This window comes from Ambystoma mexicanum, chromosome 9 (genome assembly GCF_040938575.1).
Source record: "Ambystoma mexicanum isolate Mex_15411 chromosome 9, UKY_AmexF1_1, whole genome shotgun sequence".
NCBI classification, from domain to species: domain Eukaryota; kingdom Metazoa; phylum Chordata; class Amphibia; order Caudata; family Ambystomatidae; genus Ambystoma; species Ambystoma mexicanum.
Window position 1 is genome coordinate 968,961,735 of NC_090931.1, and position 25,753 is coordinate 968,987,487.

Genomic DNA, 25,753 nt, shown 5'->3' on the forward strand with positions numbered 1-25,753 from the left:
TCTATTCGCATCGCGAAGGAATGGAAACAAAGTTTAAGGCGGGTGAAAACACCCGATTTTCTTTTTGGCGAGTGAGAGGCCCATAGAAGTGAATGGGCGTATGAGGGGCTTGGTGGGTGATTCATCAGCTTTCAAGGTGGGTGACACCTGCCAAAAGCGGGTGAGTTGAGAGCTATGTGTATGCAAGTCCTTTTTTGGGTTGAAACATTTATCATTTGCCTCGAGTATTCAAAAGACATCTTGGGAGTGAGCAGAAATTATTTTGCTCGATCTATTGCTGTGCGTTTTAAAAGGTTGAGAAGTTGCTGATTTAACATGTGATACGATATGGCATTTATAACGCGCCTATACACAAGTTTTTCAAGGTGCGATGTGGCCAATTCTTGTTGTTTTATTATGTAACATAAATGTGTTTTTGAGTGAAGCGTTTTATCCAATAAATGTGTTTTTGAGTGAAGCGCTTTGTACAAAAGTACCATCCGTAAATGTTATACTTTGTCTTAAACGTATCTTTATACATTTGATTTTTTTGTCCATGCGTTTTACAATGTTTGTCCATCATGTGTTTCGGTCACACAAGCTAAGGCCATTCACACCGGCGGAGCCGGGCCTTTTATGTTCTCGTTCTTGTTCCCCATCGAGACTGTTCAGCTGCTGCACCAACAGTGTAGCGTCCATCTCCATGGAAACGGGTTGATTTGCTAGGGCAGCGCGAGAACTGAGGTGATCACAAAGAGTGCGAGGACACACAGGGTCAAGAAGCGGATGGTTCAGGGTCCGGGACCGGCTCTTCTTACTTTGGCCTCTGCCGTAGGACACCCGAACACGTCTGTCTTTCCTTAGGCGGCTCCAAGAAAAACAGCCTGTGTCTGTGTGGGAGTCATGCGCAGATAGTTCCTGCAGTGCGTGCAGAGGCCGCAACCGAGCGCCAGACACGATAACCCTAAGTCTGGCACTGACGGCTCCTGCCAAGAATGGAAGTATGGGGCACCCCAGTGAGAGGGGCGGCCGTGCAGGTGAGGCAGCCCAGATCCCTTTCCGCTTGTTTGAACTCGACTTTTCTCGAATGCTGCGCTTAGTAGGTGCTTTAAAGGCGGGTTTATAGGCTTCTCGTGCAACTTACATTTCAATGTTAATTGGTATAGATTTCCGTAAGTCTTGCATGTTTACCTTACTACGCCAAAGAAAAATAACCACGTGGTTCACGTCGATTCTGAAATGACTTAGACGTATTAGTTAGATGCATGGGACAAGGAGTATCCAGGAGAGAGAGCGAGAGAGTCCTGCTACCCCCCCCCACACACCCCCCAAATGAGTAAACTAAATATGAAACACTGGTGTATAGGCGCGTCATAAATGCCATATCATACGCGCTACCAAACTGCCGCCCCCACCCCGCAATCCTACTTTTTGGTAACATTAGTGGCGAGTGGCATTTTAACATATACCAAAAAAAGAGAACTGCAGAATTATTACAGATGCAGAAAACTCACCTATTTTAGCTCTGTCCAGATGCTCTGGGGCAAAGTACATGCAAACCTCCTAATTTGTTTATGGATTGTACCAACAGAAATTACTTCACAGAAAAGGACATACAAAGGAGCATCATACGTCTTTGATATTTGGCGGCACCATGGAAGTGACTTTAGAATACGTTGCCATAAGTAAGCCAAGTGGCAAATAACTTTGTGGTGCAAAATACATAAATTGCTCTGTTACTATATATGGGGCAACCTAGAGTCAATGGGCTTTTAAAAATAAATAACAGCATAATATATATTTACATAAACTATGAAGTGAATCACTTACAGAGCTGCAGATAGGACACATGCGATTAAAGGATTTGCCCAGGATCACACACTTTGGATAAATGGTGAAACCCTTCCTGGGTTTAGTTGATATAGATATTTATGAAGGTTTTGCTTTGCATTTCATGTGCTTAACTAATACTTTATAGCAATGCCTTGGAAGCAATTCACATTACATAATATGTAAAAACAAAAGGGGGTTGAGGTGCCCATCCAAATCCTGGCCAATATACTACCTGAAAAAAGGAAAAAAGAAAAAGATTAACTGGGTTAAATCCCAAGTGTTGCAAAAATGTTCACAGGGTTGGATCCCTTCTGCTGCATTTGTACTGCTGTTCTCCTGCTAGCGCCTTCGTGTCCAAATGCTCTTCAGGGAGGCTGTGTTGCCTTTCTTTTCAGGTGACTCCAATTAAATTGCTAATGCAGTGTCTAAGGATTATGGGAGCTGTAGTGAAATCATGTGTTCAATTCAGGTGACCAAGGAAAGACTCCCCTACAGACGCACACATCTTACCCTTAACAGCAGGAGGGGGGAAAACCATAACTATGCTTCTCCACTGTAGGGCAAAATGTCCCCGGTACTGCAGCCTCTGGAGTCTGGATCTCCACAGATTACATGTAAAAACAAAAGGGGGGTGAGGCGCGCACTCCAAATCCTGGCCAATATACTACCTGAACAAAGAAAAAGATTAACTGGGTTAAATCCCAAAGTGTCCAATTCACTGGGTTAGATCCCACTTGTTGCAAACATGTTCACCGGGTTGGATCCCTTCTGCTGCATTTGCACTGCTGTTCTCCTCCTCCTAGCACTTTCGTGTCCCAACACTCCTCAGGGAGGCTGTGCTGCCTTTCATTTTAGGTGAATCCAATTAAATTGCTAATGCAGTCTCTAAAGATTATGAGAGCCGTAGTGAAATAATTTGTTCAATTCAGGTGACCCAAGAAAGACCCCCCTCCAGAAGCACACATCTTACCCTTAGCAGGGGAAGGGGGGGGCAAACCATAACTTCACTACAGTTCCCATTATCCTCAGAGACTGCATTAGCAACTTAATTGGATTCACCTGAAAAGAAAGTCAACACAGCCTCACTCAAGAGTGTTGGGACACAAACGCGCTAGGAGGAGAAGAACAGCAGTGCAAATGCAGCAGAAGGGATCCAACCCTGTGAACATTTTTTGCAACATTTGGGATCTAACCCAGTGAATTAGACACTTTGAAATTTAACCCAGTTATTCTTTTTCTTATTTCAGGTAGTATATTGGCCAGGACTTGGAGTGTGCGCCTCACCCCCTTTTGTTTTTAAACATTACATAATAAACTAGCCTTTCATAGTGAACTAAGTATACACTATATAAATATGTTGAGCAATAAGTGCATGGCTTTAGTTGTATTCTCCCCATCCTGTATGCAAAGTCACAATAGCATCATGCAGATTACTGTTAGCCTAGCAAATCCCTTTTGTGTTTTAAAGCCATAGTAATTATTTCATAAAGCATGCCTCATTATTGAGGTGCCGAACGGGAGAGGTGTCCCACTGACAAATGTCCTGGTCTGGCTCTCAAAAGAGCCTCTGGAGATGGGCGGACAGGAGCTTGCCATCCTGCCCCCACACTCGGTATGCCACTGGGACATCTGCATTCCACACTGTATTCTTAGACTCTCTGTGGACTCTGTGTGCTTAGGGGGTCGGTTTTGACCTTTTTCTTCTGGATGCTATGTGCAACGATGTCAACAACACCTAAATAAAGCAAATCTAAAGTCTCATGTATTAAACATAATACATTTGAAGAAGTAGTGTTTAGTCTTCAAATCGCAAAGACTTATTGCAGCTAACATTTGGAATGGTACGTACGAATGTACTTCTTACACAATTGTTTTCCTGTGTTTTTAGGTCCCTGGAAGACTTGAAGTGATTGGCACTGAAGGTACTTTAACATCACATTAAAACGTTGCACAGCGAAGCACAGTATAACATTTTATTTGTATAAAACGTCACTTTTTGATCACACGTTATTATAGAACTCTCTTGTACATTTAAAGGAAATGTGTTCTTTCTTTAGGACTTTTGAAGTGTATTTGTAGCTATGGTAGTAAAAGCTGTACGTATTTGGTGAGATGTTATTAGTATGATTATCATATGATATTATAAGTATGATTGTCATATCCCATGAGACCCTGTGTTTATAGTGGATCATAGTGAGTTTTTTTCTATGTTTTCCTGTTATCTGAATAAGTGAATAGAAGATGTATTTAATGTGTAGATCGTGCTATGGTACTTCTGACGTGTATTGACATTCTTTGCTTTACATATGACAGTACACGGTGGTATTCAAATGTACATAAAGAAAAGCATGAAAAGATAAGCATATATATTCATTTTATGGTGTATGTACATTTCAATACAACAGTGTACTGTCATGTGAAGGAAACCATTTCAATACATGTTAAAAGTACAATAGCACGACACACAAGTTAAATAAATCTCCCTTTCATTACTGGAGACAGCAGCACTATGCTGCTATATCGACTAGTCACTGTTAAACTGGTTTACCTTCTTTATAATCGCATCCTAAACACATACACCTGCCAGAAGGTTACTGATTTGACATTCGACATGGACAAACCACAAATCCTCTTCGTTTGCTGGGGGACTTTATTCAAATAATCTCCTTGTAGTATTCCATCACATATCCTCTGAGGCTTTACATTTGATCATTAAATTCATTGCCGATTTACGTTCCATCGTTAGGCCACATAGCTGACAGGAACAGTTAGTGTAGGGCAAAGTGGACCAACTGCTCAGAGATCCCCGCCCCCATGTGTGGGATGTCATTGAGGCAAAGTTCCTGGGTAGACGCATTTTTTGCAGATGGCGATTAAAACAAACTGGGGTTGGGGAGGAGAGGAGGGTTTCCATCTCCTAAATAGCTTTAAAATATTCTCTGACTGTACTTTTCCCCCCCTGCAGGATTTTTTGATATTTCATGAAATTTAATCTAGTTATTACAATCTTTGATTATAATGTTCCAAAGTCAACTTCATATTTTTTAGCTGGAATATGATATGATATGATGTGGTATTTGTAACGCGCCTATACACAGGTGTTTCAAGGCGCGATGAGGCAGGGAGGGGAGGAACAAGGGGAGACAGACAACGATCCTACTAGGCCAGGTGTCATTCAGATCGAGCAAGTGCAGGGGTGGGGGAGGGGGAAAAGTGCAAGGGGAAGGGGAGGGGGGGAAGTGCAGTACAAGGTAAGTGGCGTAAAGTAATAAATAAATAGGGCCAGCTGGTGGCAAGTGCAAGGTAAGTGCAGAACAAGTGCTGGGGGAGGGGGGGGCTGTAGGGATACAGAGACAGTCCCGCAGTGCAGAGGGGTTCCAGGGCATCAGTCCAAGTGGAGAGTGGCTGGGCCCAGGGCCGAGGCCGTTTAGAGAGGTCCATTTGCAGGATCAGTGCAGTTTCAGTGAAGAATATTAGCTGTTCAGCAGGGGAGAGGGAGAGAGAAAGCAGAAGCAAAGAGGAAGGTTTTGAGGTGCTTCCGGAACCGGAGATGGTTCTCCTCGAGTTTCAGGGAGGCAGGAAGGCTGTTCCAGAGGGAGGCCCCTGCCGCGGAGAGAGATCTACCCCCAGCTCGTTGCTTCGAGAAGCGGCTGACCCTGAGGCAGTTGGAGGCGGATGAGCAAAGGGCTCGGGAAGGAAGATATTTGGGAAGAGAGAGTTGAAGGTATTTAGGACCCAGGCCCCAGAAGGCCTTGTGGACAATGCAGAGGGTTTTGAACTTTATCCTCGCAGCCACTGGGAGCCAGTGTAGAGATTTAAGTCCTGGAGAGATACGATCCTTGGGCTTGAGGCCAAGGACAAGTCTCGCAGTTCTGTTCTGGATGAGTTGCAGAGACCGGAGAGTGGAGGCAGGCAGATTCGAGAGAACCAGGGCTCGGGAGACAGTGAGCTTCTGGGGGAAGGAGAGGAAGGGAAGAATACCTCTGAGGAGGTGCAGCTGGTAGTGTGACCTCTTGGCGACGTCAGAAATATGAGGAGAGAAGGAGAGTGTGGAGTCAAAGATGACCCCAAGGTTTTTTGCCTTGCAGGGAGGGGGCCAAGGGAGGCAGGCCAGAGAGCTGCAGGGAAGGAGGGAGTGGGAGTACCGATGAGTAGAATCTCAGTCTTACAGGCATTAAAGCAGAGGTCATTGGCGGCACACCATTCTTGGATAGCAGACAGACAGTCAGAGATGAGGGAAGGAGAGGGGGAGGCTGAGGGTAGCCTGAAAATGAGCTGGGTATCGTCCGCATAGCACTGGAAATTAGGGACGAGAGCGGCGATGCGGTGGGCAAGGGGTGCCAGATACTGGTTGAACAGCCAGGGAGAGAGATTAGATCCCTGGGGGACACCACAGGTGGAGAAAAACATGTCGGAGAGGAAGGACCCCAGTTGGACCTGGGAGGGTCGATTTGAAAGGAAAGAGGTCAGCCAAGCCAGAGCCTGACCAGTGATACCCAGGTTTTCCCGGAGACGGTTGAGCAGGATGGCATGGTTGACAGTGTCAAAGGCAGAGGAGAGACCGAGCAGAATGAGAACACACGGAGTGTTGGAGTCGAGGTTCAAGAGCAGGTCTTCACGGATGTTCAGGAGAGCAGTTTCCGTGCTTCTGGCAGCTCTGAAGCCAGATTGATGGTCATGAAGACTACCAACAGATTCAGCATGGAGGTTAAGCTGGGAGATGGCCAGTTTCTCCAGGAGCTTGCCCAGGAAGGGAGTGATGGAGATAGGGCGATAGTTAGCCGGGCAGGAGGGGTCGGAAGAGGGTTTCTTGAGAAGAGGGTGCACAAGGGAGTGCTTAAGGGGGGAAGGGAAGACTCCAGAGGCGAAGGAGTGGTTGCAAAAGTCAGCCAGGGCAGGAGCCAGGGAGTCGATGTGGTCCTTGATAGTTTTGGAGGAACAGGGGTGAACCTGTTTAGACGAGACTTTCATTGATCGGACTAGTCTGGAAACCTCGTCAGCAGAGAAAGGTGGAAAGGCAGAGAAAGGGGGAGGAGGGGTGACTGCAGAAGGGCCAGAGGAAGAGCCGGGAAGGGAGGGAGGGAGGTGAAAGGAGGAGAGCGAGGACAGGATGTCCTGAGTTTTTGAGATGAAGTGAGAGGCCAGTGTAGTGCAGAGGGCCTGGGAGGGGACAGGAGAGGTAGAGACTGCAACAGGGTTGGCCAGCTCCTTGCAGATTTTAAAGAGTTCGGCGGAGTTGTTTGATGCCGCAGAGATGCGGGCTTGGATAAGGGCTCTCTTCTTGGTGAGAACGGAGAGCCGGTACTGCCTTTGGAGCAGGCGGCAGGCCAGTTTGTCAGAGGATGAACATGATGCACGCCATTTCCTCTCGGCAACCCTGCACTTGCGTTTTCGGGTGACGAGATCCGAGTCATACCAGGAGTTACATTTGGCTTTGGGCTTCAGGCGGATTCTCATGACGGGGGCAAGGATATCAAGAGTAACAGATATAGCTGAATAGACAAAGTGAGCTGGAACATTGTCTTTCAGTAACACCTGATGAGAATGCTTCTTGGCATGGGGCAACTAAGAGGGAGACTCCTTGTCGAATCACAATCTACCATGATACAGTTTATAAAGCATGTTTGCTAGACATTATTATTGTTTAGACATCTTTGAAAATCGTAAGATTTTGTGTAAGCATACCTGTCCTATTGAAAAATGTGCAATATGCAAGGGTTACTACACAAGCGCACACACAACCCCTCCCCCACACACACCAGCAAATTAAACATCAATTTGCAATGCAATGTTAACTTGGAACAGTGACCAGTTGCATTGATAATTCATTACCTCAGTAATTGCCTGATAAGAGGTATATAAACCCCTTGTAGTAAGGGACATTCAGGCTGCTCTAACCTGTAACCACCCTTTCCACCAACCTCTGTTAACCCCAAGTTATTTGTACAGTGCCCTGTTGCTTCCTAACTGCGTTTGTGGTATGTACACCCAATACAAAAACACAAATAAATGAACGCCCGGAAGATTGGACTATATAGTGTATGGTTCGTATATAGTACCTTCGGTGAATGCTTATAATGAAGAACGGCCTGTTTGTAGACGTTCGTTCAATTCCCCTGTTTCTCTTTCCTTTATAACAATCTGGCTCCTCAAAGAGAAATGTAATGATATGGGCATTGCAAATCAAAATGGAGCAATTGCCACATATCAGCCTCTTTGATCCCCATGCAGGAAGAGCAACAGCTTGCCTCGGGGCACAGGAACCTCCCTGCTGGATGTCTCCTGGGAACCAGTGCTTCAAAGGCAGCACTGATATAACAAATCTAGTCCAACACTAGAGTGCCGACCACTGGAGTCCCTTTGACATCAGCAGGCATGGGGAGGGGCATGGAGCAGCCAGAGAGGAGAAGTAGGCAGAGTTTCTGATAAGGCTCTCTTCTTTTTCCCTTCATTTTGTGCAGGCAATGTTTTTTTGGGTGTGATGTGATAAGACAACAGGCATTTGTTACAACAACAGAGATTCAACTTCTTACTGCAGGCTTGCTTCGGACCAATCCTCTGTGACATTTTGCCTTTGAAGGAGAGGGATACACAATCCTACTTTGATTTATCTTTATACTCTTGCACAATATCCTTTTGTGCTTTTTGTGAAAGTGCAGTCTGTTCCAAACCTCTCCACCAGTGAGGTGAGACAGAAAGTATATAAGGCAGAGATGAGCTCTGTCCCTCTAACCCTCTCCAGGGAACAGTGGGGGTGAATTGCTGCTGGACCAAGGCCTTGTTGCCAGCTGCACTAGAACCGGGCTCCTGTTCACTGGAGGTGAAGAATCCTCTGTACGTGCCAACCAAGCCCCTTGGAGTGGGAGTGCAGAACTGAAGGACTCCTCTTGTTCTGGAACACCTGGATTGGGACTCCCAGCAACCCAGTAGCAACTGGAATCCCGTCTTGCAGCCTTGAGATTTAATTGAGCCAGATCGACATTGCTTTCCACTTTTTGAGCCACCGCAAGGACCTGCAGTGCTGCTTTTGCCGCTCTATATTCATTCTACACCGCATCCTGCATCTCGAGCTATCCAATTCTGACTCAACCCTTTACTGTGGTCCATCTGGCGCAACCTGATAGCAGGGTCGACCTTGGTGGGAACAACTGATTTGAGTGCTGACTGGAAGCCATTGGACATGACGTTGCAAATGCTGACTGGGCCCAGCAGAAGCCATTGTCGCCACACTGCCGACTCTACTACTACTCAAGCCATTGGGAGACATTGTATCATCATCCTGAATGGAGACTCGGCACTTGAGGAGCCTGCACAATCGAACCAACTTGACACTGACCGTCAGTGGGATCGCATCAACTGGAAACATCTTGATATTGGCTCAACTGCCACACAATCTCCAAGAAGTCTGGCTAGATGCTGTCAAGACCCCACCGTAAAGGTATTATGAAGATGCCCTGCGTCCTTGCTCTACCTTTGGAACCATAGTGACTTTTAAGCCCTCCTCTTCCTTTCAAGGACATACATTAGAACAGTGACCTTGTTGCCAATTGATTACGTGGCATCCCCTGCTCATCTACACAGATTTCCCTTTCACAAAAATCGGCATCTTTTTTTTAAATTTACATAGGTGGGGTTTTCTAGTGCTTTATTGTTAGATGATTGCATTTTTATTTTTTAATTAAAAGTCTTTATTTTTGAGGAACCTTGATTAGACATATATATATTTTTCAACCAGTGTACTTGAGTAGTTTCTTCAGTTGGGTCTTAACTCCTGCTAGTCGTGTTGTATAAAAGGTGTAATCGAAGCAAAGAACTTTGAACCTCTAGTTACCTGTCTGAGCTAACTGGCACCGTGTCATATAAGCTGTGTTGTGACTGAGAATATAACCCATAGCATGCTTTCTCAAGGCCCAAATAGCATGAAAGCAAACAATATCAGAACATAAATACTATAAAAAGGAACAGAACATAAATACATTGGCATCTGTCAAGTAATGGGATAATAAATCTTTATGCTCATTTGGATACTTTTAAATGATAGTACAGTCTATGTAAATTACCTGCACAATAATCGTTACATAAAAGTTTAAAGCCACGAGCACTCTCCTAAACGAAATTAATATGTAAAAGTGGTAGTATCATTTAATATTTCTGCTTCTGAGAGGTTTCTGAGAAGACAAAATAATTGCTAAAAAAACATTTCTATTCGTGATTTAAAGTGAGGGAGCTGCATTTTGGAAATTGAGAATCTACTTCAGAACGATAACAAATTTACCTCACATGTTCAGAGCACTGTTAACTAATAAGAACTGATTCAAGGGAAACAGTGTAGTCCCTATTTTAAAGTGGCAAAGAGTTCCAGATTGTCCTTCCTCATCTAAAAGAAGCAATTAATCAGGATTTACCAAAATAAATTAGTAAGTTGCCTAGTGCCCAGGCCAGGAGGTCGACATTATAGCTGGCACTTTATTTTTTACAGGTACCTCAGGAAATTGTATAAACAACAAAGGTATTTTTGATGTTATTGAATTGCAAAATCGTATGTGTATTACTGGATCCTTCGTCAAATTATGTGATTTTATGTAAAGCATTTGGAAAGAACTTATAGGAAAAGCATGTATAACATCCTTGTCTAATGGATGGAAGCCATGTGGCATTTGTTTTGTTGTCCGCAGTAGAGGTCCTGGGAGTTAACCTATTCCACAATGTCTGTGCCTTTTTGATAACTGTGTCCTGAATGCAGTTAAGTAGTTCTTGATTATGGTATGGATTTAATTTTTATTGAGGTTTTTACATTCTGTACAGTAAACCAAATAATTTACTAAACAATTTTCAAAACCTTATTATAATGGAAGAGTATAAGGTATGTTAGATAGCTGCAACCACACAAATGCGTTCCACACCTGTTTTAACACTAGCACTCTAATATCTAAAACCTTCTATTTTGTATTCTGGTTAATTCTGTGACAATAATATTTCCTCAATAGGTTAGTCATGACAAGGGTAGTAATGGATTAGAGGGTGATGGGGGAGGGGGGGATGTTAGCCTGTATCCAAAGCCAAGTTGAACCAATCCTATGACCTAGTTCAGTAATGAGCAAATTAAACGTACAGTTTTTTTTTAAATGGTTGCCATATTAGCTGATATTCAACTAACATTTGTTTCTTCACATAAGAAGCCTTCTCTCTAGCTGATAACGTTATCATGCGTTGAATCCAATCCCCATGTCTTTGTTTCTTGCTCTTTTCCATTTTCTTAATATTTGTCTTTTGCATGCTACTATTAGCGCTTTCTATATCCAATTCTTAACGCTAGTAGAGAGACCTAAATGCCTTGGTAGAAGACCCAGTATACAAAAGTTTGTGGAGCATGGTATTGTAAAATGATAAACATATCCATGCTATGAATAAATTCCTCCTAGTATTGGCCAATCTTATCACACGACCAGAACATGTGCACATTCATGCCCGCTTCTCACTTACATGACTAACATAAATCTAATGTCTGAAGCTTGTATTTCCTCATTCTCCACAGTGGCGAGTATTAACAGTTAATTAACAATTCTCTGAGAGTAACGCAATTCCATATCTATCTTAAAATGTTATATTTCTATGCTTTTGTACTGTGCCAAATCACCACCATAATAATTTCAAAGACTCTATCCTTGTACATGACTTATTGTGTCCCTACCTTGGGAAGATGGCCTTAGTCTGCTCGGAAGCAGAGCAAGAAGGAGGGAAAGTGGGGATTTGCTTTGTAGTATTGTCTGTGTGTTAGCCCACTTAATATGGACTATCCTCTAGAAAGATAAAACAGAAAAGTATGTGTTAGGTGAATATTTTCTTTGGGATTCCAAGGCAATTTTGGAAGAAGTATAGGTTAGAAATACAGTAGTGTAGGTTGCATCAGGGATTTGAGAGCGTGCTTTAGCATCTCAGGCAGATATGTATGCTTACAATGCCCTCGGTGAATGTGGTGCCTTAGCAAAGTTCCCCAGTAGTAATTCTTTGCCAGTATTTTTGTAAAGATATTGGTAGAGCTAGTGACCTTGTGTTAAGTATTGTATGACAGTTGATTAGTCATGAATATTGTGTGAGTGGGGCTTGGTTGTTGGTCACTCTTTGTTGTGTTTCTTGTCAGTTTCCCAAATGCATCCATCAGTGGTTGCTTTTGCATAACCTCTATTTAAGAATCTGTTATGTGTAATAGTTACTTTTTGTTGGAAATCAGAATCTCGACTGCAATTACATTTGGCTCTGATGAATTCCCTGTTTGGGATGTTATTAATGACCAGCTTTATATGGCAGCTGTTCGCTTTTGAGACAGACATAACTTATGTAGGCTTTCTGTGTGTTCTAGTTACAATTTTGTCACTATAATAAAAATATTTCCAAATCAAAGGAAGTAATATTGTTCTTACTGTATTTCAAAGTGAATGTATTGTCGATGTCATGGGCAGAGAATAGTCCTATACCCGACACAAGGCTCCAGAGAGAGTTGGATCGCTGCACTCTATGGTGTCGGAGAAACCAGGATCATGTTTGGAGTGATGACATACTGAGGCATCTTTATTCATTGTCTTGGAAGTCAAGGAGACTGCAATCTACACCTAACAGGAACTGACCAGTCTAACCTGACCCACCCCCCAGAATACTTATCTTCTATAGGCCACAGTCACCTGACGGAATTGAAAATTACAAAACTTTGAGAATATATTACTAATCATTCTGGTGCTCTTATGCTGCCTCCTGCCAAAACAATGAAACCATTCATCACTCATCTAGTCTGTCATTAGTATTTATTTCTGGTTATGGCATCTTATGACCACTTCTGGTTTGCTGATGCCTACTGAGGGGCCTTGGACCTTCATCCCCATGAAGACCTCCGCCCTCTTATGTACAGTTCCATTGTCCTTTCAGGTTCGATCTGGTTGTATCCACCATGAGGGTGCCTTCGATCTTTGCACACTACGCCCACTGATCCATGCTTTACAGTTCAGTCCTTGGTGTACTTGCTCAAGCAAGTCCATAGGGGAAACAAGTGTGGCCAAGCCAATGAGATCAGGGAATATCTAAAGGACCACTAAAAAGAAAACCCTGAGGGAAATGTGCAGTGACGTGATAGGGCTAGGCAGGGCCAACATTATTCAGTTAATGCTTATAGTCAACTGCAATTGCGGAGTTGCAGTGAGTTGCAGCCCTGCAGCTGATTTTGGATCAGTGACTCTTCCCTTCAGTATCAGCAGTCTGCTTAGTGCTTCCATTGTTTTATGGGTGACATGTACAAAAACTCTTCCCGACGACTGAGCCGCCGCAGAGTTACGGTGAGTTGCACACCTTGCAGCCCTGCAGACCGCCACCGCCATTGGCCTTTTGTCCACCCCTGGACAGTATGGAAGAAGGTCGCCTGCTCCGGAGTAATAGACTGAGAGAAAAAGCAAGCACCCTCTACCGTGGGTGAGTCTGATGATCCTTCAAGCCCCCAACACGTGGTAGCAGGTAAGCCTCCACCGCTTACACACATGTCGGTGGAGCCTTCTTTACCCAAGCCATCTCGCGAGAAGCAGTTCCACTTCTCAGACACCTCTCTATGTAACGGGTTCACGGACAGCGAAGTAAACCTTACCTTAGCCAAGACCCCATCAAACATCGCACCACAACCGTGAACTACAGGAGCTACAAGATCACCAAGGGCTGCCGATGACGCCTCCCGAGGGTCACTGTCGAAATTCACCCCACCTCTAGCGTGGGTGGGGACGATGATAGCCCGTTGTTCACAGATCTAGGGAATGTGGAGGGGGCCGCAGAGGAAGAGCGAACACGGCGGAACTCTCACCACAGTCCCCTTAGTGGCTCTCGTGAGGTTACCTCACCCTCTCAGCCTTTGGGAGCAGACGATCGAGACTATGGCAACAGTGACAATGTGGGTCGACCCGTAGCACCAGATGTCAGAAGGGGTCCAAACCTCACCTCGCCTTCTACATTTAAACAAACTGGGTAAAGCAAAGGAAACCCCACGTAACGATCAAGACATATACACCTGCCCACATGAAAAAGAAGACCCAGTCTCGGGCCAAAGTGGGTGGGCAAAAGAAAAAGAAAAAAATACATTGCTCCACTTCTCTGTGGACCAGTTAATAAACATTCAGAGACCTCCAGTAGAACAAGGAACATTTCTGACAACTACCCAAGGAACCCTTAAGGAAAACTACGGCAAAAAAGCTGCTCATTTCAGTGACTCTGGCTCACTTCTTTCTGAAATAGAAACTGCCATCTTGAGAAATCACAAATAAGATATCTCATGAGCCACCACACAAAATCTCGGCCGTGGAGCTACTTGAATGGGCCATCGGCCACGCAGCCCTTATAGATCCCATCCGTGACACAAACCCTTTTCAATGCTGAACGGAGCAACCTGAACATTCCGGGACTTGCTCCTGCCCTTAATGAGCCCAATAAGGAGTTCATGACCAAAGTTCTACCATTTCCAAAAATGGCCCTCCTGGTCAACAAACCCATTTAATTATTAACTTTATTTCTCATCAGTTTTCTTTGTCCACCCCCCCCCCTTTGCACTAGAGTGCAGCCTAAAAAATCTAAATCGAACCTTATTTCGAATATTTCCTAGTCTACCGGACGAGCGCAGAGGCCTTTACTTATCCTCTACATTACAATCTAGATTCTGTGTTCTTCAGGTCGTTTACTTCTAATTGTAATTCATTTGGTTCATAGTAAAGATCTTGAAACGGTACAATAGATTAACAACATTATATTTCTCCTGGGTCTGGAGGGGGCACTGCAGCTGTGGAGGCTGTGAAGTCCTGAAGTACCAATTATACCTATCCAAAGATCAAGGGTTATTTTTGAGGCAGATGTCAAATACTGTGTAGGGCTGCTCATGCACCTCCCACCCATCATGATGATTCACCCATCTCCGTTGCATCCTGCCCAAGGACCTGATATGATTTTACTTGTTGGAGCAAATGTGCCGTCCACTGGTCCTTTTTCTTAAAAGGTACACACCCTGCCACATCTCCAGCCGCTCATTCCACAAGTTTCTGCAGGATCACAGGTCTTTGGGGACTCCCGAATAATTTCTGAGGACTCCTGGCCAGCTGTGATGAAGCTGAAGCACATCTGCTTGGTTGATATGTAGCTGGTTGTTCAGGAAATCGTAAACCTCGACATACGCAAAGTCCCATTTGAGGCTGTTCAAACTGCTACCATTCCAAAAATTAGTTGAGTTAACTCCTCTCTTTTGATTGTACAAGGAGTTCCAAAAATGTGGCACTCGCCCACGTTTGCATCTGTTGGCGAGCTGTGCCCCAGTGATAAGTCATGTTGCTCTTTCCAGACAACCTAATCGTTCATTGACATACTGGTCCCGAAACACACTATCCACGATACAAGGGTGGCAATTGCTCCATCCCACACCCTGACTGACCGCTTCCTTTTCACCCCTTCCTACTGAAAAAATGTCCTTCTGCTGTTGCATTTGTATGGCAGGTCTTCCCGTGCAATTGGGAAACTGAGTGTTAACCTGGAAGGCAGTCAAAGGGATCTAGAAAACAATCGCTCCTAAAGATGCTTTCCTAATGACATATGTATATTATAACCTATTTGACTCACTATCCGTATCACACCATAAAGCCTGGCCAATCACTTTAGTAACATTTCAAAATTCTGAGATTTCAAAAGCTCGCAACACTGATTGCTGTTTTACCAAGCATGTCCCGTTTTCCTTACCACCAGTGTGCTGGCAACATACATAGGATTCATTTCAATATGCCCTTTTATTGACAGTAACATTAATTGGATTCACGGGGGTAACCAGAAAGCAAAACATCTCCTATGACTGATTTGTTGCTATACCAACCTCAATCTCTTGCAAACATACACCAAAGCTTCCCACCACTCTGGGTGCTGCCTGTGGGATATTTACCCTCCGGTAAACCTTATTGGTCTGTTGACCTGTCACATTAACCATCTTTGTGTTCACCGAGCTATCTTCGGACCAGAAGATCTGTCCGTATCGCAACCATTTCTCTAAAATACAGGACAGAAAACCAATAAAAAGGCAAGTCAGATAAATGCATATGTTCAGGCTAGGCTAACATATTGGGATTTGCTCTAGGTGATGTATTCAGAGTTGCATTTTGAACAGCAGAGTCTGGGGTCAATGACTGCCGCCTCACTGCAAATTCTTGCATATCATCTGTATCAGATATCCAGTTTGTAAAAGCTTCACATAAATGGGGAATCTGACCTGGATGGCACTCAGCTGGATTTTGGGTGGAATCCTGAAAGAAGTTGAATTTCACAGTCCCAAATCCCCATCGACCCACAGGGCTCTCCTTGCCTTTCAACTATATATATATATATATATATATATATATATATATATATATATATATATATATATATATATATATATTCGATATCTTTTTATTCCAGGGACAAGATTTCACTTCAGCAGTAGATTCCATACAAGAGAGATTGCATTTTTTTACGTGCCATGTCTTTTTGGAATTGGTGTATAATGCATTTCCTTAGAGCAGCAATACAAATAAATGTTCGATATTAGACAATATATGAAGGACAAAATACCATCCATTTTAAACAATCTCGGTTTGTTACAAAAGGGCCTACTGCTCAGAATAAAGTGGCTAGTGCGTACTTATTCCAGCTCATTAGAACATTGAGTCCACTTGTGAATGGTGTCGCCAAAAGCCTTTGTATTTGTTTTGCGGCCATATTCGTATAAAGTGCAAGGTGCATTCCAATGGAACACCAATTTGATGAAAAGATTTGCTCGAAATGAGACGAAGTGCATAGTACGTAAAAGTTATTATGCATTCAACAAAATATTTTGTCAAAGAGCCTCATTGCACAGAACCCGGATACATGCACGGATAAGGAAAAACAGATTTAGAAAAGTGAAATTGGAACTAAAAAGGAAAGGAAACCTAAAAGTTAATCTAAATTATTTCATTTGTTTTTTGTTTCAAAGTCGTAAATGAATCTGGTTTCCATCTGGCGCAGTTAAAGTCTGCGATTGCCACCTCAAGGTTTTTCCTTGATTTGGTGTAGCCCAAAGAATCTTAGACTGTCAACCTTACCCTCATGTAAATCTCTAAAATGTACGGCCATAGGGTAGGACGGATCAAAGTTTATTATCGCTCTCATAGGTTGTAAAATTCTCAATTTTAATTTCCCAACTGTACTGCCCACACACCATAAATCACATGGACATACAAGAGCGTATATGACAAATTCCATGTTACATGTAATTCTCCTCTTCAATTCTACTGTATGGCCTAGTGCAGGATGTTGATAATTGGTCTGTTAAAAGCATGTTTGCAGGCCTTACATACATATATAACTCTTTGGCGTGTTTCCGTACGGTACACCCTGGCTCGGCGCCGCTGGTTCAGTGCCGCCAGTTCGGCGACGGGATTTTTTGGCGCTGGGATGCTTTGGGGCGCCAGTACATGCATATACTCGGCTGATCAGGTGCATGTCAGCGCAGGGTGCTGGCTGATCATGTGCGTGTCAGCGCAGCGCAGGGTGCTGGGTGATCATGTGCGTGTCGACACAGCGCAGGGTGCAATTCACACTCATACCAGCATTCAGAGGATATTGCTGGACGCAGCACGTGGCATTTAATCAATATCGCAGAAAAAAACTGTTTTCCAATTATGTGGACCTCCTGTTGCTTATTTTAAAGGAAAATAAAAAGACGCTTGCGGTTTTAGTTACAATCTGATACGTTGCATTAAAACATTTAGCTTTGAAATGGAGGAGGTGGTTTCCAAAACGATGCAAAATGAAGATTATTCCATAAGGGATAGTCTTAGTTCTCACTGTGTGGAGAACCGCAAGCGGGTGGGTGCAGCCTGCAAGACATTTCGGTACAGCCAGTTCGACGCAAGCTGGCGCGCCGAACCGGCTCCTGCGCCAAATCGGCCCACGCCGAACCGGCCGCACCGAAATGCCCTGCTCCGGTTTCCGTACTCTGATGCAATTTATCAGTGTTAGGTTGCCCTCTGCTGTCCAAATGCCAAAGTGCACCTCTTTGTGTCCTTCCACGTCAACAACAGCTATAATTTTAACAAACGGAATGAGCGTGTCGCTACGCAGTCATCTCCACCTTCCACTATTGCAAACATTCGGAATAATTTCAAGTGGCTTCTTTCCACCCCACTTCTCTTCACACAGGGCACAGCGGTTCCAATGTCCATGAACAGTTAATCACTGACTCAATGTTTCAGTCTCTAAAGACCAAAATTCTGTAGGACGAATATCTCCTCACAAGCTAAAACTGAAAGTAGGTGCTGTAATTATGCTATTATGCCATCACAGGGACTCTGCACTAGAACAAGGTTGACAATTACGTGTCTACAAAGACAAATCATAGAGGCCTGTGTAACTGATGGATTGAACTTAGATACTGTTCTTATACCGCGCATACCTCTCATTCCATCTAATACAAATATGCCTTTCAAATTCAAAAGAAGACAGTTCACTATACGTTTAGCCTTTTCAACGTTTAGTCTTTCCAATGACCATTAATAAGTCACAGGGACCTACGCCCTGGAAGCGAGCAGTGGTAATTTGGATATTTAAGAAGGAGGGAAAGAAGTGACCAGGGATGTCATTTGGTGGTTTCCCTTGCAACCCCTGAGGTCTCCCTTGCTACCCCTGTGGTCACCCTTGCAGCAGCATGTGGCTCTTTGTTTCTGGAGTGGCTGGTTTTCTGATAGCTATAGCCGTTAAAGGCATGGTCTTGTAAAAATTTTTATTGTCCCAACGGGTCGGCCATGTTTTTTTAAGCCAAAGTGGCTCGATTTTAGAAAACTTTCCTATGGACCTTACCCGAGTTTTCGTCCATTAAATGCATGCGAAAACAAGCACCAGTGAGCCGCCATTTTCTGATAATCCTATCTTTTCCCCGATCGCCCTGGCTGACCTGCTTTTGCGGCACTAAATCAATTCCCCCGCCCTTGAGCCTGACATTATCAAAACATTCATATTCCCCGCCTCTCTCCGTGACGTTACTGTGCTGCGTAGGCAAACGCGCCCAGTCGTCTTCTACGCGACTCCACACAGAACCCGGAAACCAACACAGATCAACTCACAACACAGCGCGCCATAATTCGGAATATGAAACTGTACTTTAAAATGAAACAGCAACACAGTACATTTGGTAAAGTACATTTATTTGACATTAAATGTTTAGAGAATATTCAGCAATTGACATATGAACTCTGGAAGCCATTTATTTTCTTTTATCTGTATCCGCAATAACTGTTCCGTTTCATCTTGAGTCACGCGCTGTTCCTTTGTGGTACACAGGGTGTTCATTTTCGTGAAAAGAATCACTTTGGAAGCACGGTGAACCGCAAGGCTGTTCCATCAACTAGGCACTAGTCCATCCTAAAGGTTGATATGTTGCTTCTAGCCACTAGTACAGCGTAAGGGCATGTGGGCCCTTGGCGATCGTCCCATAATATGGTCATCGTGCTCCAGTTGACACGAAGCTGCAGGTGTCTGCTGAAGAATCCATCCGCCGGTGTCTCAAACAGATGGCAGTGCCAGTAAGGGATCAAATACCTGTTATGAAAACAAAAAAATGATAATTAGTCTCGCTAGCCGAACTTCATTAATATTACTCATTTTATTTATTACGGCCGATCAGAAACTATTTGCTTGCAAGGATAGTTCAATGGAGTATGTTCGTCTCTAAAATCAATGCAAAAAGTAACGAGATAAATCGAGGCCAACACACATTGATAAATGACAGTCTACATGCGTGAGGAATGATATGATATATGATATGGCATTTGTAACGCGCCTATACTCAAGTGTTACTAGGCGTGACGAGGCAGGTGGGGATCAAGGGCAGACAGACAACGATCCTACTAGGCCAGGTGTCTTTCTGATCGCGCATGGGGATGGGCTGTACAAGGTTAGTTGAATAAAAATTAAATAATAGGGCCAGCTAGTGGCAAGTGCAAGGTAAATGCCGGGAGAAGGGGCTGAAGGATACAGAGACAGTCCCGTAGTGCAGGGAAAAGTGGCTGGGCCAAGGAGCGAGATCGGTGAGACCGGTGGACCTGCATGCCCATGTGCCCACTATGAACAGTTTTACTTGCTTTTCCTAGCTCTTCATTCATTCATTTATTCATGCATCCATTCATTAAATCTTCATTCCGGTATAAAAGCGTGTAAAGATTTACTTACATTATATTTGAAATTTCCATTGTGTCTCTTCGTAATGCAGTCTGTAAAACGGACCGTGCTCTTGACAACGATTTTTCGTATACTGAACTAAAATGAAACTCGGTCTAGTTTCTGAATTTTCTGCCTTATCGTCTCTTACGTTATTGCGCACTGCCTTCAAATGTAGTTCTTTCGGCATGGCCCCTGTCTCAAGGTCAAAAAACAATAGACCCTTATACTTCCAGTGCGATTTGTGGGCCTCATCTGGGCGCTGTCCTTCGCATTCTTTATTTGCAACATCCCGTAGTATAGGCATCTATGAGAACTTGAAGTTTAGAATCCGTCTATGTAGTTCGCCTCAATGTGCAAATGGGAACTTGCTTCTCTCCCAAATGCCATGGCCCGCTTGGCTGGCGCGTTCTAAGTGCCCCAATTTTGTCCCCGTTGTCTGCGAGCTTTGCAGCCCAAATTGAGACATTTAATTTTTGGCGGAAGGTCAGGGAAAGTATAAAGTACCACAGGAGTTGAGTTAAAAGTGAGATTTATTGTTTGTTTGTTTTATTATTTGCAATACGCAAGCCTCCCCTCTGTTAACAGTGTGCAGCATTTACATTTACATGAGATGAGACATGAGAAAAATATATGCATACACATATGTGAGGTGAATAGAGAGAATTCAAAGAGGACACCCAGCTTGTTCGCCACCCATGATGGTGAAGGTAGGGGTTAGGTTTACAGGTACACTGTACAGTAACATTTATTTACAAAAAGACAATCGTATTGCAATTATTTAAACCGGGATTTGTACTTCACAATCAGCTGTGCATCGGGTGGGCATGGCACAGTCGCAATGTTCGGTGGCAATGGATCACTGCTCTGCACAGAAACGTCTAAAATTCCATATCTGTGCTTCCCTAACACAGCAACAATAAGGCCTTTCACAAAGTCGAACTGCATTTCATCATAGACTGGTTTGATCACCCATTGCTTACTTCGTTTTGAAAACACCTTAGTGTAGCGAGGCATCCTTACTTTACCCCTAGTCCTAGATTGTTCACGTCTGACATTGCTGTTATGGGCCGAGACCGCTAGTAGAGTGCGATGTTTCATGCCTCGAAAGCTAAAATGCAAGCGCTTTGGCCTGTACATTAGGCACATATTGTGGAACACCTCCACATCTCCTGTGTGACGGAATTCTGTCAGTCCTCTCAAATCTCTTGATAGAGTTTTGTCGAAAACAATCTTCTCAATGGCTTTGTGTGTCGGTGAAGATGGAATCAACCACTTCTTCTTCCGTGCCTCCTCTGGGGACAAAGGGCCATGTTCACATTGGTGGAAATGTTCATTTGCTGTCCAGCGGTGAACGTTGGTACAGTGGTGCATCAGTGACCGCCATTTTTCAAGTAGTATTTCCACTGACCCCTCACAAGTTTTTGAGCTCCACCAAAGATGGTTGGTGATAGAATGTGACCACTGCAAAATACTTTCAAAACCTTTTTTTTTCCCTGCAGCCGAGATTTTCTTATTAATTGATTTAGCAAGATGCCATACGTCAAATTGATGTTTAATATGTGGGAACTGCTCTCTCATTGTCTTGGCAATTGAAACGTGTCTATCCGTGGCTAGGAGGTCGATGTGCGTTCCCCTCGTTTGTAGATATTCCACTGATTTTATAAAACCTAGTTTCTCCATGGCCACGGACGATGTACATTGTGTTACCTGCACGATCACCGAACTCACAATTTTCTTACTATCCATGTCCTGAAAGTGGTAGGTGCAGTACTTGACAGAAAATCCAGGGCTGTCGCACTGTCCATCGCCGGCTAGCCTGAATCGTTTGCCTTCGAATGTACTTGCTAGAGACAATTGTTTAATTTTCCAAGCATCGCTAATGGCCGAAAACAGATAATCATGTTGGTATGCGCTTTAGAAATGAAATGGAGTCCCACAAACTGAAAGAAAGCCTCTAACTTTCTAAAACTGGAGCCACTAAAAAGTGATGCAGCTGCACACAGTAGATTGCCTGCTGGCATTTTCCCCAGCATTGGTTGTGCAGACCATCAGAACCTATGATTTAATCTACTGGCGGCATTTATTTTGACGTTACTGCCTTTTATTTGACGAGTCACATTAATCAATGGCTTCCCACATACTTTCCCTCTAATGGAATGCACACATTTCAGCATACTTATAATTTCTATCAAACAACTGTCGAATACAATGTATTTGCTCTCTTTCATTAGACTGTCATCCTGCGTCAACGTTTTTTTTTTTTTTTTAAAATGTATTTTATAACAACCACACAGTGCAACAGAACATAAATAGAACACATCAAGCCACAACAAAGGCCAAACAACAGATATGAAAAAGAAAATAAAGAAAAAACAGAACAGAATTAACTTAACAATCCCCTTCCCTCCCCCCTATGAGCCTGTAGGGTGTCCGCCATCATTGTCCGTTCCGTGTGGTGGGGTTCCGTCGCTCTCAGATCCAGCCGAGGTCGACCCCGTACTAAACAGTTCAGCCAATAGCACCTTCCATGCCGTGAGGGAGCTCACCTCTTCCTCCCCTCCCGCCCTGCTGGCCTCCCACCATGCTGTCGTCTCGGCGGCAGCCCATTTCTGGAGGTCACGCCACCATACCTCCACCCGTGGCCTCTGACAATTCTTCCATCCCATGGCTATTCTGCGTTTGGCAAGTACATAAGCCAAATCTTTAAGCTTCTCCACGTGCCGAAGCTTGCGCGCCCTGGGGTACCCTCCAAGCAAACAGGCCCAGGCCGAATCTATCTTAAGTACAATGCCCCTCCCTGCCAGCTTCTGCGCCACTTCACTCCAGTAGGTTGCAATCACAGGGCAGGCCCAGAACATGTGAATCATATCAGCGTTCTCTGTGTTACACTTGGGACACGCCTGGCGCCCAGCGTCTCGAAATCTGGAAATTCTCAGGGGGGTCATGTATGCCCTATGCGTGATATATAATCCTGCGTCAACGTTGTTTCGGCCTTTGACGTTGTGGAGATTTCAACACATTGGAAAGTAATATCGCTGATATCAAGTTCTGATGCGTCCATGGATGCTGCGGCTGGTTCATTCACTGTCATTTCAACATCTATTACTTCAACATTGATGGGAGAACACAACAATATCGACAGGTTTTTTGGTGGCAAATTTTTGGCGGGTGTAGATTGTGTAAATTGATCTGCAACTACTTCAGAGCTATCTTCAATACATTCAATAACATCTTCTTGTGGTGGTGCGGTCGCACTGTAGCTATGGTCCAATGCAACTTTGCTGTAGTCTCCAAACACAATTAATTCATGTTCTGGCCATTGGACATGAGCATCTCGAGCCTGAACACGCCTCGCCTCAATTAATAGTTCCTCCATAGTGTACACGGTCTGGCAAGCCACATCTCTCATTCGCTTCACTGTCTGTGTGTGTATAGTTCTGACACCCACGGGTAACTGGAGGAGATATTGGAAAAGGGATGTTCAGTTTAAACGCAAGATGGAGTGTAGTAGAATTGACTGGAAAAAAACATTAAAAAAATGTTTGTGCTGGGGACTATTTTAAGTTATGAACTGTTTGTAACGAACCTTTTTTTTGTTTTTTTTTCTTTGCAACTTTTTTGACTCGACCTTCAACATCTGCACGCTGTAGCTCCGATTCGTTTCTGCATGTCCTCCCTTCCTCTTGCGCTGCAAGGACTATATTTTCTGTATCCGCATAGACAGCACGGAATGAGGCTCCATCGTCTTCCTGAAACATAGTACTTTCATTACTATGTATCAAAATATTGTTAGCATAAAACACACGTTAGGATGAACACACAGGTACATCTCAATAGCCAAATACGATTTAAACAATGTGTGCAACAATCAAAGGACAAGTATTTGACCAGTGATGATCTATTTCGATGGAACTGTCAGTATCCATACCTCTGGCTCTGCATGGACTGCCATGAATGGTTTTATTGGAGAGGAGGCATCCGCATCTCCCTGAAATACAGTACTTGCATTAGTATGCTTTTCAATATTGGAAACACAACACACACTTGGGGTCGACGGCACAGGTACATATAAAGAGAGAACCGCAAATGATGCATTGTCCAAAAGAATCAAGAAAAATCCAAATATGAGCACATTTCATCGACTTATTTCAACGATTCCTTTACATCTGCATCATCTAAATGAGATGTTGTGATTGTGGTGGAAGCTCCGTCGTCTCCCTGAAACACAGCACTTGCGTTAATAGGGAAGAAAGCAAATGGAATCACGTTATATGGTCACGCATGATGGAGCTGTCATTATCCATACCTCGTGCTGCTGAAGAATATCTATGGATGTTGCAAATGTAGTGCTTTAACAAATTAGAGGCAAAAGAGACCACAGAGATGCAATCAGGCAAAGACTCTGGCAATATCAGGTCGCACAGGCCAACAAAGGGTTAAGATTGCTCGCCAGCTAAGAGAGAAAGACTGACAGGTTAATTGACCAATCCCTGAAAGAGTTAAGGGGAATGACGGCCTTTGTTTTTGTTTTTATCTGGTTGCTAGGAGGCGGAAGAAGAGGAGTCCAGTGAAGACCGTTTGATGTGGGCGTACTGAGAGAAGAAACCGAAGAACGAAGGAGTTTTGTTTTAAATGATAGTTAAGAAGATTGCGCCGTTGGGCGTTACAAGAAAGGGTAGTTTGGAGAGGTGACCATTGTCGCCGTGTTTGTTTTTCCAGAGCGGCAACGCCGTTACACAGCGAGACATCTGAAGGGGAGAGGTGACCGTTGTTGCCGTGTTTGTCTCCAGAGCGGCAGCGCCGTTGCGCAGCCGGGCGTCTGAAGGGAAGAGGTGACCGTTGTTGCCTTGTGAGGGGAAATGAGGAGCTGGCGCCGTTGCGCTGAATAAGGAGAGGAGTCGCACAACGTATCAGACGACCGGGCTCGTTAGACTGAGGTATGAGAAGCAGAAGCGCCGCGAGTCCCGGTCAGCCGCTGAAGCAGACATACAACGGGGTGCCGAGTGGAAAAGAAGGTAGGAGCAGGGTTTTCTATAAACTGTACGGACACGGGATGAGTGCTCTGATTTTTAAAGACTATTAGGTTGGGGAAACCCACATTGTTAGGAGTACGTCCTAGTTGAAATACAAGGCTGCGACTGTTACGAAGTTCGTTGGTCGTGTAGAGTATGGACAACCCCTTTGTCCCCAAGAAACACCCTGACCGATTTAGTTATATGGTCAGTGTGAATATTAAGGCCACAGGTGGAAGTCCGGAAAACCAGGATGCGTGAACAGCCGGAAGAACCCCTTGAGCGCTGCAAAGCAAGATACAGTGGTTAAGCAAAGAAACAGGGCCCGAATACCTCCATGTACATAAACCCCAAAATTACCAGAATACCTGTGAGAACTTGGGTCAAGGCGTGGGTCTCCTAGCTTAGGCTGGAAACGTGCTGTAGGGTAGAACAGGCAACCACCTATTTGTAGGACCGAGGTCCTAGCCAATGAATTGCTAAAGCAAGAGCAATCCGTGGAGCAGGCGTGAGTCGGTAACAGGCAAATCCAAAAAGTACTTGAAGGGTTAAGCAAGAGGAATCCGTGGAGCAGGCGTGAGTCGGTAACAGGCAAATCCAAAAAGTACTTGAAGGGTTAAGCAAGAGGAATCCGTGGAGCAGGCGTGAGTCGGTAACAGGCAAATCCAAAAAGTACTAGAAGGGTTAAGCAAGAG

At 44.2% G+C, this 25,753-nt stretch overlaps 1 protein-coding gene across 2 annotated transcripts in view; it reads left to right on the forward strand.

Annotated features, from left to right (window-relative positions):
* The first annotated feature begins 640 nt into the window (after window positions 1–640).
* ERICH2 (glutamate rich 2) overlaps window positions 641–25,753 on the forward strand; it is a 670,025-nt gene continuing 644,912 nt past the window's right edge. The window contains exons 1-2 of one of the 2 annotated variants that reach the window (XM_069616183.1): window positions 641–1,016; window positions 3,701–3,734. In XM_069616183.1, coding sequence (XP_069472284.1) covers window positions 975–1,016; window positions 3,701–3,734 — 76 coding nt within the window. In that variant the 5' untranslated portion in view covers window positions 641–974. The remainder of the gene's footprint in view (window positions 1,017–3,700; window positions 3,735–25,753) is intronic. The other variant, XM_069616184.1, reaches the window with a different exon arrangement.